The sequence below is a fragment of the Dendrobates tinctorius genome, unplaced genomic scaffold (assembly GCF_039654945.1).
Source record: "Dendrobates tinctorius isolate UK_male_01 unplaced genomic scaffold, ASM3965494v1 ptg000007l, whole genome shotgun sequence".
Lineage (NCBI taxonomy): Eukaryota > Metazoa > Chordata > Amphibia > Anura > Dendrobatidae > Dendrobates > Dendrobates tinctorius.
In genome coordinates this window covers 31472171-31485455 of record NW_027361675.1, presented here as the reverse complement: position 1 = coordinate 31485455, position 13285 = coordinate 31472171, and the positions used below count along the sequence as shown (strand labels likewise).

The 13285-nt window shown below is 45.3% G+C and overlaps 1 protein-coding gene across 1 annotated transcript in view; it reads right to left on the bottom strand.

Moving 5' to 3' along the window:
- Nucleotides 1-11971, bottom strand: part of INTS2 (integrator complex subunit 2) — a 90822-nt gene extending 78851 nt beyond the window's left edge. The window contains exons 1-6 of the mRNA XM_073573184.1: nucleotides 11710-11971; nucleotides 9976-10125; nucleotides 6762-7065; nucleotides 4724-4862; nucleotides 3292-3394; nucleotides 3085-3198 (exon numbers count right to left, since the gene is read on the bottom strand). Coding sequence (XP_073429285.1) covers nucleotides 3085-3198; nucleotides 3292-3394; nucleotides 4724-4862; nucleotides 6762-7054 — 649 coding nt within the window. The 5' untranslated portion in view covers nucleotides 7055-7065; nucleotides 9976-10125; nucleotides 11710-11971. The remainder of the gene's footprint in view (nucleotides 1-3084; nucleotides 3199-3291; nucleotides 3395-4723; nucleotides 4863-6761; nucleotides 7066-9975; nucleotides 10126-11709) is intronic.
- Between the last annotated feature and the right edge of the window lie 1314 nt (nucleotides 11972-13285).

Below are 13285 nucleotides of genomic sequence, written 5' to 3'. Positions count from 1 at the left end.
TCAAAAAGCCCTCCCTTGACCCATCCTCTGTATCTAGCTATCGCCCTATATCACTTATAATAATAATAATCTTTATTTTTATATAGCGCTAACATATTCCGCAGCGCTTTACAGTTTACACACATTTTCATCACTGTCCCCGATGGTGCTCACAATCTATATTCCCTCTTTGGAGTGTGGGAGGAAACCGGAGTGCCCGGAGGAAACCCACGCAAACACGGGGAGAACATAAAAACTCCTTGCAGATGTTGTCCTTGGTGGGATTCGAACCCAGGACTCCAGCGCTGCAAGGCTGCAGCGCTAACCACTGAGCCACCGTGCTGCCCACTTCTCCCCTATGCCTCAAAACTACTGGAACAACACGTCCATCTTGAACTATCCTCCCACCTCTCTTCTTGCTCCCTCCTTGACCACTTGCAATCCGGCTTCCGGCCACACCACTCCACTGAAACTGCCCTAACTAAGGTCACCAATGACCTAATAGCCGCCAAGGCCAAGCAACACTACTCTGTCCTCCTCCTCTTGGACCTGTCCTCTGCCTTTGACACAGTGGACCATTCCCTATTACTACAGACCCTCTCATCTCTTGGTATCACAGACTTGGCCCTATCTTGGATTGCGTCATACCTAGCAGACCGGACATTCAGCGTCTCCCATTCACACACCACCTCCTCACCGCGCCCCCTATCCGTCGGAGTCCCGCAAGGTTCAGTCCTAGGGCCCCTGATCTTCTCCGTTTACACCTTCGGCCTCGGACAGCTTATAGAATCTCATGGCTTTCAGTATCATCTCTATGCTGATGACACACAGATCTACATCTCTGGACCAGATATCACCTCCCTACTAAACTGAATCCCTCAATGTCCGTCTGCTATTTCATCCTTCTTCTCCGCTAGATTTCTAAAACCTAATATGGACAAAACAGAATTAATCATCTTTCGCCCATCTCACGTGACCCCCCCCAACGGACCTATTCATTAAAGTAAACGGCTGCCCACTCTCTCCAGTCCCACAAGCTCGCCGCTTTGGGGTTATCCTTGACACTGATCTCTCTTTCAAACCACATATCCAAGCACTTTCCACTACCTGCCGCCTTCAACTCAATATTTCACGGATCCGTACATTCCTCAACCAAGAATCTGCAAAAACCGTAGTCCATGCCCTCATCATCTCCTGCCTTGACTACTGCAACCTCCTGCTCTGTGGCCTCCCCTCTAACACCCCTCCAATCTATTCTTAACTCTGCTGCCCGACTAATCCACCTGTCCCCCCGCTATTCCCCGGCCTCTCCCCTCTGTCAATCCCTGCACTGGCTCCCCATTACCCAAAGACTCCAGTTCAAAACCCTAACCATGACATACAAAGCCATCCACAACCTGAGTCCTCTGTACATCTGTGACCTAGTCACCCGGTACTTACCTGCACGAAACCTCCGATCCTCACAAGATCTCCTTCTGTACTCCCCTCTTATCTCCTCTTCCCACAATCGCATACAAAATTTCTCCCACGCATCCCCCCTACTCTGGAACTCTCTACCACAACATATCAGACTCTCGCCTACCATGGAAACCTTCAAAAAGAACTTGAAGACCTACTTCTTCTGACAAGCCTACAACTTGCAGTAACCACCGATCCACCAAACCGCTGCACGACCAGCTCTACCCTCGCCTACTGTATCCTCACCCATCCCGTTGTAGATTGTGAGCCCTCGCGGGCAGGGTCCTCTCTTATCCTGTACCAGTCGTGACTTGTATTGTTTAAGATTACTGTACTTGTATGTATTATGTATACCCCTCCTCACATGTAAAGCGCCATGGAATTAATGGCGCTATAATAATAATAAATACCGTAATAATAATAATAGTATATGGTAGACAATTAAGGGGTTTTCTCACGTTTGCAAATTATCCCTTATCCACTGGATCAGACCGCTGGGAAAGCCACGGATCCCGAGAATCAAGGCTCTTCCTGGAAGTCAATCATACACACTGTGGCTCCATTCATTTTTTTTGGGAATGCCGAAGACCAGCTCACAGCAATGCTCAGCAATCGCTGGCAGTCCCATTAAAAATGAATGGAGATGCATTGCACATGATCTGACTGCCATGGATAGGGGATTACTTCCAAACTTGAGAATACCCATTATATGTGGCCATACACTGTTGGCTGAACAGCCAACTTCCTCTTCCGACTCCTGCAAACATATGAATGCTCCAAGTTCACATTTTTTCAATGGACACATGGGTACAAAAAAAAAGTCAAGATACTTGTTAGCAGCTAATTTCCTTTGACACCTATTCACAGGATAGAATATAAATTAATAATTGCTGCGGGGTGAAGCCCCCACAAAGTACTCTGAATGATGGCCCAAGATCCCGTGTGAACTCAGTATGAACATTGACTTCTCCATCGACTCCCACAGATCGTTAATGAAGCAGTGGATGAACATAGACGGTAACACGTACACACAAGTGACATTGGTACCCTTGTTCTAGTGATTGGTGGGATCCCAATGGCCGGATCCTCAGCTATCAAGTGAGAGAACAGACTTCACTTTGTGTCTGTGGTATCCATTTTCTCTTATAACTCCTGTTTCATGGTGATCAAATAACACCGTTGGGCGAAGAAGTTTCAAGTGTCTATTCACATCCCTAAAGTTCCTATTGGCTACATATTTTGGAGAGAACTTTCCTTTGTCTGTGACACTACTTAAAGGGACTACATGTGCATTAATAAAGCAGAAATCCTATTTAGAACACCATACAAGCCTGCACTCTACTGATTTCCCTATATCTCAAAACATATTTTATTATTTGGAGTTCAAAAGGCACAGAAGAGAGTGAATTTTGCTCACAATCATATTTACTGTGGTTAAGTGGTATATGTGGTTTATTGGACATAATTGAGGGGGGCTGGGTGAGAGAGAAACATGTACCCTTAATATGCAAGAGCATTTCCCCAACCCTGACCATGTGAGGCACATTACTGGAAATGTTATACTAAAGGTGAAGACAGAATGGTAGGATTGATCAGACATAAACCAAACCAAAAGTCAGAAAAAAAAACAAAAAAAAAAACACTCACCTTCATTAAAGCTGTCTGGAACATTGGCGACCAGCAAACAAAGGAACCAAGCTCCATTGCGAACATGAAGGAGAGCTTCAGCCATGTCCGTGATAGGCAGCAGTGTGTGCAGCTCTAAAAAAGAACAGCATAATGGTGAATGTAGTTCAATACTATGGGATGCTTTTACAGATCTCAGAGTTTCAATGAGCAGAAGACAAACTATACCAGCTTGTAAAATGCAGAGTACATCCGCAGCTTCCTCTATGTGCACAGGACTTTCAAAGAGCTCTGATGACTTCAGGAAATATTCACCATTAGAATCGGCCACCTATAAAAGAACAATAATCAAAATACACACAACCTGCACAAGATGCATACTGTAGTTCTCCACAAAACCTCCACTGAACCTGTCAAAGACTGAACTCCTTGTGTTTCCTCCCGCTACTAATGTACCTACACCCGACATTGCCATTTCCGTGTGTGGTTCCACTATTACTCCCCAGCAACATGCCCGCTGTCTTGGGGTCATACTTGATTCCGAGCTTTCCTTTGCCCCCCACATTCGATCACTGGCTCGCTCTTGTCATCTGCACCTCAAAAACATTTCTAGAATTCGACCTTTTCTTACTTTTGACTCTGCAAAAACTCTTACTGTTTCTCTTATTCATTCTCGTCTCGACTATTGTAACTCTCTTCTAATCGGTCTCCCTCTTACCAAACTCTCCCCTCTCCAATCTGTCTTGAATGCTGCAGCCAGGATCATATTCCTCACCAATCGTTACACCGATGCCTCTACCTTGTGCCAGTCATTACACTGGCTACCCATCCACTCCAGAATTCAGTATAAACTTATTACCCTCACCCACAAAGCCCTCCATGGCTCAGCACCACCCTACATCTCCTCCCTTGTTTCAGTATACCACCCTACCCGCGCCCTCCGTTCTGCTGATGACCTGAGGTTAGTATCCTCAATAGTCAGAACCTCCCACTCCCGTCTCCAAGACTTTACACGTGCCGCGCCAATTCTTTGGAATGCACTTCCCAGGTCAATACGATTAGTCCCCAATCCCCACAATTTTAAGCGTGTCCTGAAAACGCATTTATTCAGACTGGCCTATCGCCTCAACACATTAACCTAACCTATCCCTGTGTGGCAGAGCCAAAAGTTTTACCATAACCAGGTTCCCAGCATCATGTTCCCACATGCTTTATGCATCCATTAGCCCTCTGTGTCTGTACTGTTACACACTTAACATTATGGCTGGTCCATACAATCAGGGCAACTGTTACCACCCACCTTTCGTGTCTACCTCTTTCCTCATAGACTGTAAGCTTGCGAGCAGGGCCCTCACTCCTCTTGGTATTTGTTATAATCTACTGTATGTGATTATTGTTATGCTGTAATGTCTATTGTCTGTACAAATCCCCTCTGAAATGTAAAGTGCTGCGGAATATGTCGGCGCTATAAAAATAAAATTTATTATTATTATTATTATTACAAAATACAATGTCAAGAATGAAGTGTTCATTGTCCCCAAGACTAAAGCGATCTAAAGAATGGGAGCAGCCTGAACTCAGGCTAAAAATCAGTCATTTTATCAGTTACTAGTGATGTCTACATCCGGACGTACTATATACACCTATATATATTACATACCTTATTGATTATTGCCAGTAGCTCACTGAGCACTAGTCGTAATCGACGAGGAGAATCACTATGCTCAAACTCCAAAGTCAAGCCATGCTGAAGTTGGGACACAAGGATACTTTCTCCCGTACCTCCCCCAAGCTTATGTCTATGGGGAAGAATATATCAATTAAATAACTAAAAAGGAGTCATGAACAAAAGTGAAAGACAGACAACAAAATATATTACCACTGCCCCAAACAAAATAAATATTATGTGCACGGTATTATATATGTCAAGTATATTCATATTAAAGGGCGTCTGTCAGTAGCTTTACTGCTATTATTTATATAGCACCATTGATTCAATGGTGCTGTACATGAGAAAGGGTCACACAAACAGATATCACTTACAGTAGATAATGGTAGACTGGTACAGAGGGGACAGGACCCTGAACTTGCCGGCTTACTATCTATAGGATGATGGGGAAGGAGACAGTAAGTTGGGGGGTTCTAGTAGTGGTGAGGAGGCAGCGGGGCCATTGCAGGCTGTAAGCTTTCTTGAAGAGATGGGTTTTCATGTTCCATCTGAAGGAGCCGAATGTGGTGGATAATCGATGTGTTGGAGCATAGAATTCCAGAGGATGGGGAATATTCTGGAGAAGTCCTGGAGGCAACTGGGTGAGGAGCGAACAAGTGTGAAGGAGAAAAGGAGGTCTTGGGAGGACAAGAGATTACGTGAGGGAAGGTATTAGGAGATTAGTTTGAAGATGTACAGAGAAGTCAGGCTATGGATGGCATTGTTATTCAGTGTGAGTAATTTAAACTGGATACGCTGGGGGGTTGGGAGCCAATGAAGGGATTTACAAAAGGGGATGAAGAGGAGTAGCGAGGAAAGAGATGAATTAGTCGGGCAGCAGCGTTAAGGACGGACTGGAGAGGTGCGAGAGTGTTAGCAGGTAGGCCACAGAAGAATGTTGAAGTAGTCAAGGCAGGAGATGATGAGGGCATGCACAAGCATTTTAGTAGAGTTAAGGTTGAGGAAAGGACGGATTCTGGAAATATTTTTGAGCTGGAGGCGACATGAGGTGGAAAGAGCTTGGATTTGAGGATTGAAGGAAAGGGCAGAGTCAAGGGTTACCAGAGGCAGCGGATTTCCAGTACTGGGAAACGCGTGATGTCATTTATTGTGATAGATAGATCAGGTAGGGAATATATGCAAGATGGAGGGCAAAGATAATGAGCTCATTTTTGTCCACAATGAGCTTGAGGAAGTGCGAGGAGAAGGGGGATATGGCTGATAGACACTCCAGGATTTGGGACAGCAGAGAGGTGATGTCTGGGCCCAAGAGGTAGATCTGAGTGTTATCAGATGGTACTGGAAGCCATGGGACTTCATGAGTTGTCCTAGGCCAAGTTTATAGATGGAGAAGAGTACTGATCAGTACAGATGCCAGGTGTTGTGACCACCTCCAATCTGATAATGACATGTGTTCAAACATACTCATGTGGGTTCAAATCAATTTAACAATCAAGATAAATTAATTTTGCTCTGTTTTGTATGCCAGCATGGCAGGTGACAGGAGGGCAATCCCAAACTACACCAGTGTGTCAGCATTCCTCACCCTAAGATTTCATAGACCGTGAAATCACCTATACACCTCACTGTGTTGTATAGTGAAATATCAGGTTTGCATATTGCGCTTCCGGCACAATACATGTGAGGTACTCACTGACATGAGCATTAAGTCAATGAGCCTGAACCCTGCAGAAGGGACAGCACAGCACAGGTGCCTGGCCAAGAATATACGCCGAATGCCCTATAGCACAGTATAACACAAAGTAAGATGTCACAACAGTGGCACATGGAAAGAGGAACCAAGACCTAATTGCACTATCCCCTTTCCATTGAGTGGCAAGAACGTATGAAAACCTATTTTTTCCAAAAGGATTGCATTGTTAGCAAACTAAGGGGTGTGGATTGGGCCAATGATGATAAAAGGGTACAGAGGCGTAAAATGCAAACAAGATGATGAGTAAATATACTATAAATGTAACATATAACATACCTTAGTTGTTGTTCTTTGTTGGCATCCTGCTCTAATGCATGGAAATCTACAGAGAGCAAGGCCACAATGGAATTAACAGCCTCTACTCCTGACAGTAGCCGGAGAAGCAACTTTTTGTCCTGAGCCCAACTTTGGCTCTGGTCAGCAGGGGCACACAAGGCCATGCGGACCAGACATGGTAGTAGCAGTCTCAGCTCGGGATCACTCAAGGCAGCCAACCGTACTACATCCACTTTCTGCATTGCTTCAAATGCATAAGGGCTGACATACTGAAGACATGAACTCTCACCCATTGTACTTACTCCTGGAATTAAAGAAAAAAGAGATTTAATAGCGTTTTCTGCCATCAAAAAATTGAAAAATTGCATATTGGCAGTAAATGCCGAAAAAAAAAAACCACACAACTTACCTGATGATTTCCTGGCTGCTGCATCATAGCACTTCTCCTTATCTGGTCACAGCTTACTTCCCAGCAGACATGCCATCTACAGGCCCCAACCACGGAGCTCCGAGCTGACGATCTGGCCAATTACTTCAAAGAAAAAATTGACCAGATCCGACAGGAAATTATCTCCCAATCACCTCATACCATGCACTGTCCTCCCTCCCCCACTGCACCTAGCTCACTCTCTGATTTTGAACCAGTCACAGAAGAAGAAGTAAGCAGGCTCCTTGCATCTTCTCGCCCAACCACTTGCACCAGTGACCCATTTCCGTCACATCTCCTCTAGTCCCTTTCCCCTGCTGTCACCGCCCACCTAACTAAAATATTTAACCTCTCTCTCTCTTCTGGTATCTTTCCCTCCTCATTTAAGCATGCCACCATACATCCACTACTTAAAAAACCATCCCTCGACCAAAACTGTGCCGCTAACTATAGACCTGTCTCTAATCTTTCCTTCATCTCTAAACTCCTGGAACACCTGGTCCACTCCCGTCTTATCCGTTATCTCTTTGATAACTCTCTTCTCGACCCTCTCCAATCCGGTTTCCGCTCCTTACACTCTACTGAAACTGCCCTTACTAAAGTCTCTAATGATCTACTAACAGCTAAATCAAATGGTCATTACTCCATGCTCATTCTCTTGGATATCTCTGCAGCATTCGACACTGTGGATCATCAGCTCCTCCTCACTATGCTCCGTTCCATTGGCCTCAAGGACACCGTTCTCTCCTGGTTCTCCTCCTATCTCTCTGACCTCTCCTTTATTGTATCTTTTGCCGGTTCCTCCTGCTCTCACCTTCCCCTTACTGTTGGGGTTCCTCAAGAATCAGTTCTAGGCCCCCTCCTCTTCACCTTGTACACTGCCCCTATTGGTCAAACAATCAGTAGATTTGGTTTCCAGTACCATCTCTATGCTGATGACACCCAATTATACGCTTCTTCTCCTGACATCAAGCCTGCCTTTATAAAGAAAACACTTGCAATTGTCTAAACGCTGTGTCTAACATCATGTCCTCACTATATCTGAAACTGAACCTGTCACAGACTGAACTCCTTGTGTTTCCTCCCTCTACTAATGTACCTATACCCGACATTGCCATTTCTGTGTGTGGCTCCACTATTACTCCCAAGAAACATGCCCGCTGTCTTGGGGTCATACTTGATTCCGAGCTTTCCTTTGCCCCCCACATTCGATCACTGGCTCGCTCTTGTCATCTGCACCTCAAAAACATTTCTAGAATTCGACCTTTTCTTACTTTTGAGTCTGCAAAAACTCTTACTGTTTCTCTTATTCATTCTCGTCTGGACTATCGTAACTCTCTTCTAATTGGTTTCCCTCTTACCAAACTCTCCCCTCTCCAATCTGTCTTGAATGCTGCAGCCAGGATCATATTCCTCACCAATCATTACACCGATGCCTCTACCTTGTGCCAGTCATTACACTGGCTACCCATCCACTCCAGAATTCAGTATAAACTTATTACCCTCACCCACAAAGCCCTCCATGGCTCAGCACCACCCTACATCTCCTCCGTTGTTTCAGTATACCACCCTACCCGCGCCCTCCGTTCTGCTGATGACCTGAGGTTAGCATCCTCAATAATCAGATCCTCCCGTCTCAAAGACTTTACATGTGCTGCGCCAATTCTTTGGAATGCACTTCTCAGGTCAATTCGATTAGTCCCCAATACCCAAAATTTTAAGCGTGCCCTGAAAACGCATTTATTCAGACTGGCCTATCGCCTCAACACATTAACCTAATCTATCCCTGTGTGGCACAGCCAAAACTTTTACTATAACCAGGTTCCCCGCATCATGTTCCCACATGCTTTATGCATCCATTAGCCCTCTGTGTCTGTACTGATACACACTTAATATTATGGCTCGTCCATACAATCAGGGCAACTGTTACCACCCACCTTTCGTGTCTCCCCTTTTTTTCCTCATAGACTGTAAGCTTGCGAGCAGGGCCCTCAGTCCTCTTGGTATCTGTTATAATCTATGTGATTATTGTTATGCTGTAATGTCTATTGTCTGTACAAATCCCCTCCGAAATGTAAAGTGCTGCGGAATATGTTGGCACTATAGAAATAAAATTTATTATTATTACCCACGTGAGCCCTACAGGCAGACACTAGCCTCAGAGTATATGGTGATTTGGTCCACCCAAGAACACTGCGGCTATTGACGGGATCAGTGGTTATTATGTGGGTAGATGGCATGTGGCTGTGGCAGAGAAATAAACAGTGCAGGGAGTGTCAAGATTCATCAGATTAGTCATGGTAGTTGTACTATTTTAAGGCATTTATTGCCCTTAGCCAAAATTTTTTGCAAGTTCTCTGCTAAATGTATCCTAATACGTGTGAGCAATAATGTTCACAATATTGCTTTGTTAGTCAATCATTAGCAGACCCAACATTTCTTTATTATACTCATTTATATAGCACCATTAATTCCACAGCATTTTACATACATTATCATCACTGTCCCCATTGAGGCTCACAATATAAATTCCCTATCAGTATGTCTTTGGAGTGTGGGAGGAAACTGGAGAACTGGGAGGAAACCCACGCAAACATGTTGTCCTTGGTTGGATTTGAATCCAGGATCCCAGCGCTGCAAGGCTGCAGTGCTAACCACTGAGCCACCGTGCTACCCAGCCCATAATACTTAATGAGTTAAATAGACCAGATTTAACCACATTACAAGAAGTGCATAATATGGCCTACTTGCACACAGCTATACCTCCAGACTGCCCCATTCACTTACACGATCAATTCAGCCACACAAACGTGTTCTCTAAGCAGGAGTGCTGAAGTCGCTGCCGGCACCTTTGGTAGGGGCTTATCTGGAACGCCTTTCCTTATAAGAGTATGTGCACACAACGTCCTTTTCTGGTAGATGCAGAACGGAACACTCCTAAAGAAAAAAAAAGTGGTAAAAACAACACTACAAAGAATGAACATAACGCATAGCAATGTAAAAGTGATTTGCAATGAAAGTCACGCCTTTTATCCACTTCAGGCTTCAAAAGCCGTTAAAAGCTGTAGCAGGTTCATTCCTTGGGTGACTTCTGCTTGGAAGCTGCTCGCTATTTAAAGTTTGTACAAGAAGAAAGACGCCTGCGGCAAAGACGTGTCAGGAAAATCACTGCCGGCGTTTTACTGAAAACTCTTCACACTGGAAAACTTAGCAAGTAAAACGGCGTGTGATAGACGCTGAGAGCACAGACCCCAACTCTATTTTCTTCTTCCAATACATTTATAACAACTAGGTGTGACTACTCTCCTTGTCGCAGTCTGGTGCCTCCCATCTTCTAATGGTGACATCCTCTTCTCCCATCCTGTTGAGGGCAGAGCAGAGTCCTGCAGTGCGCAGGCGTCGGGAGAGGTACGGCACTTGCGCACTGCAGTATTCTGCTCTGCCCTCAACATGGCAGAGCAGTGCGCCTGCGCAGGAGCCACAACAGGCAGCAAAGAGGACGTCACCGTTAGAAGATGGGAGGCGCCGGACAGCAACACCCATCGGACCAAGACCGGACCCCCGGTGAGTATAACCTAAAGGGCATGTCACACTAAGAGATATCGCTAGCAATATCGCTATAACTAGTGACGTTATAGCGATATTGCTAGCGATATCTCTGTGTCTGATACTTACCTACGACCGCTCCCCCGCTGGTTATCGCTGATCGCGCGAGAAAGTTCAGGACCGTTTCTCGTCGTCTGCTTCCTGCTGTGAGGACGAGCGACGCGTGGAGCCGGGCGGGAGGACGCAGGATCGCCTAGTGTGATAGGTAAGTAGCGACCCCCGGCCCCAGCGATGTCGCTAGTGAGATTTGCCTGTGTGGCAGCTCACTAGCGACCACTTAGCGATGCACCAGCGATCCTGACCGCGTCATATCGCTGGTCGGGATCGCTGGTGCATCGCTAAGTGTGACAGTACCTTAACTCTTTTTTCTTATCTTTTAGGTTACATCGGGGAGGGGATTATCTACAGCATTACAGAATGCTGTAGATAAGTCCCCGATGGCGGTGCCGGCAGCTAATAGTCGAAAAATGGGGTGACAGATTCCCTTTTACTCATATGTTTATCATTAGAGAGAAAAAAAAAAAAAGTCAGGACACAAAAGAATTGGTGTTTGTCAAAGAATTTACTACTACTACAAATAATAATAATAAAAAAAAAAAAATCATCATAAACTATACCCCAAAGTGGTATCAATACAAACTACAGCTCATATTATTATTATTATTATTATTATTAGAAAACCTTATGCAGCAGAAAAAAATTAAATAAAACTTATGAAATGTAGAGTACTTTGAAAAATAGGGAAAAAAAGAAATGCAAAGACAAGATAGAAAATAATGTCTCGGCCCTGCAGAGGTTAATGCTTGTTGGTGTGCATGGATGAGGAGAGTGACTATACATATATATAAGCGCCGCACACATTGCCGATAAACGGGGAAACACAATCATCTCGTGCCCCCATTGATAAGCAGGTACCTGATACGTCCAGGGGCCCTGGGAGGCCGGTGTGTGTGTGTCCGGTCCTCCCCCCCGGAGACGGGACACGCACTCAGTGCGCTTGCGCTACAGCCCAGGGCAGTGCAGCGCTCGGGTGCTGGATAGAATGAGCGCAGCTACGGGACACATCACGTGTTCTATCAGTATGGTCACTATTGGATCACTGTGGTAATACAGTGCCCGGAACCTAGGACCTAGGGTGAATGTGCGCCAAGGGACCGGAAGTAGGTAGCAGTCGCAGCGGTGCACTTCCCCGGATCACTTAGCCACGCCTCATTATTCCATACAACCATTTAGAAGCCAGAATGACACTGAACAAATAGCAGAGGGTATCTTAGATATCTTCGGCCCCTACTGTGTAAGGAAGCCTGTGGTTGGCTGACTTTACCGGCTTATTGGCTGACGTATAGAAGATGTGGTATACATGCTCTTGGCCAGAACCTGTCCAGTGGGCGTGGCGTCATTCTCTACACTTGTATGGAGCGAGTCCGCCTCTCTCATTGGCCCGCCCACCGGACGGTTGCGTCACTGTGTGGAAGAACCGATTCGTTACGAGGCAAAGGGAGCCGCCGCGTTGTTACCAGGCGGGGGAGCCGCCTCGCTCTATATGTAAGGTTTATGACAATAAAAAACAAAATATAGAAAGAACACCGTGAGCACAACTAAAGATGGTGCTAAGGTAAGGTTCCCAAACCGTTAAAGCAACAAATATGAACCTAGCACTCAACTTAAAGGTATTTGTAAGGCGTTGTGTTTGGCGCTGGTCGGCGCAGTGTCAAAAGGACGCACGAGCCGCCAAACGCATACCTGCGCACGGCCTGCGTCCCCAGTGCTAAAGATAGGGGACACAGGACGCATGCAGCGTCATGCATCTGTAGGCGGAGCTACCGACAGGGGCGGGGCTTAGCGGCAGCCGTGCGCAGCCCGACACTGCGGCCGTAAACGCTAATGTGAAACTAGCCTAAGAATACACAGATAGTGATCCCCTGCATCAAACCCAGGACTCGTCAGCTTGGCCCAAATAAGTTCAAAAATAGTCGTTAATTCAATTGTCGGGTTCTGTAAAATAATTGCTGAACCCGACAGGATATGACACTTGGTTTACATATAGTAAACCATAATGCACACATCCTCAAAAAATTGAGAAGTTAGACGAAAAAAAAAACAAAATACAAAAATTATAAAGATTATAAGGAATCTTTATTAAAGTATGAACGCATGAAATTTTTTTTTAAAAATGTTATGCATGATCAAGCTGAAGGAACAACACGAAAAAGAGGAGCACGGGAGCAAAAGATTGTACCAGGTTGTGTCAGCACTTATTAAATATGCAAAGTACAAAAAAATTATATATCCATACCTTACACCTATCTAAGGCTACTTTCACACATCAGTTTTTTGCCGTCAGGCAGGAGCCGGCTATTTTTAGAAAAAACGGATCCGGCATAAATTTTGGAGAACTGTAGAAACGGATCCGTTTTTCTGCTGGATCCGTCTAGCAGGTTATATCTGTTTCCTGGGGGCTAGCCAATTGGATCTGAGCATGCGCAGAGTT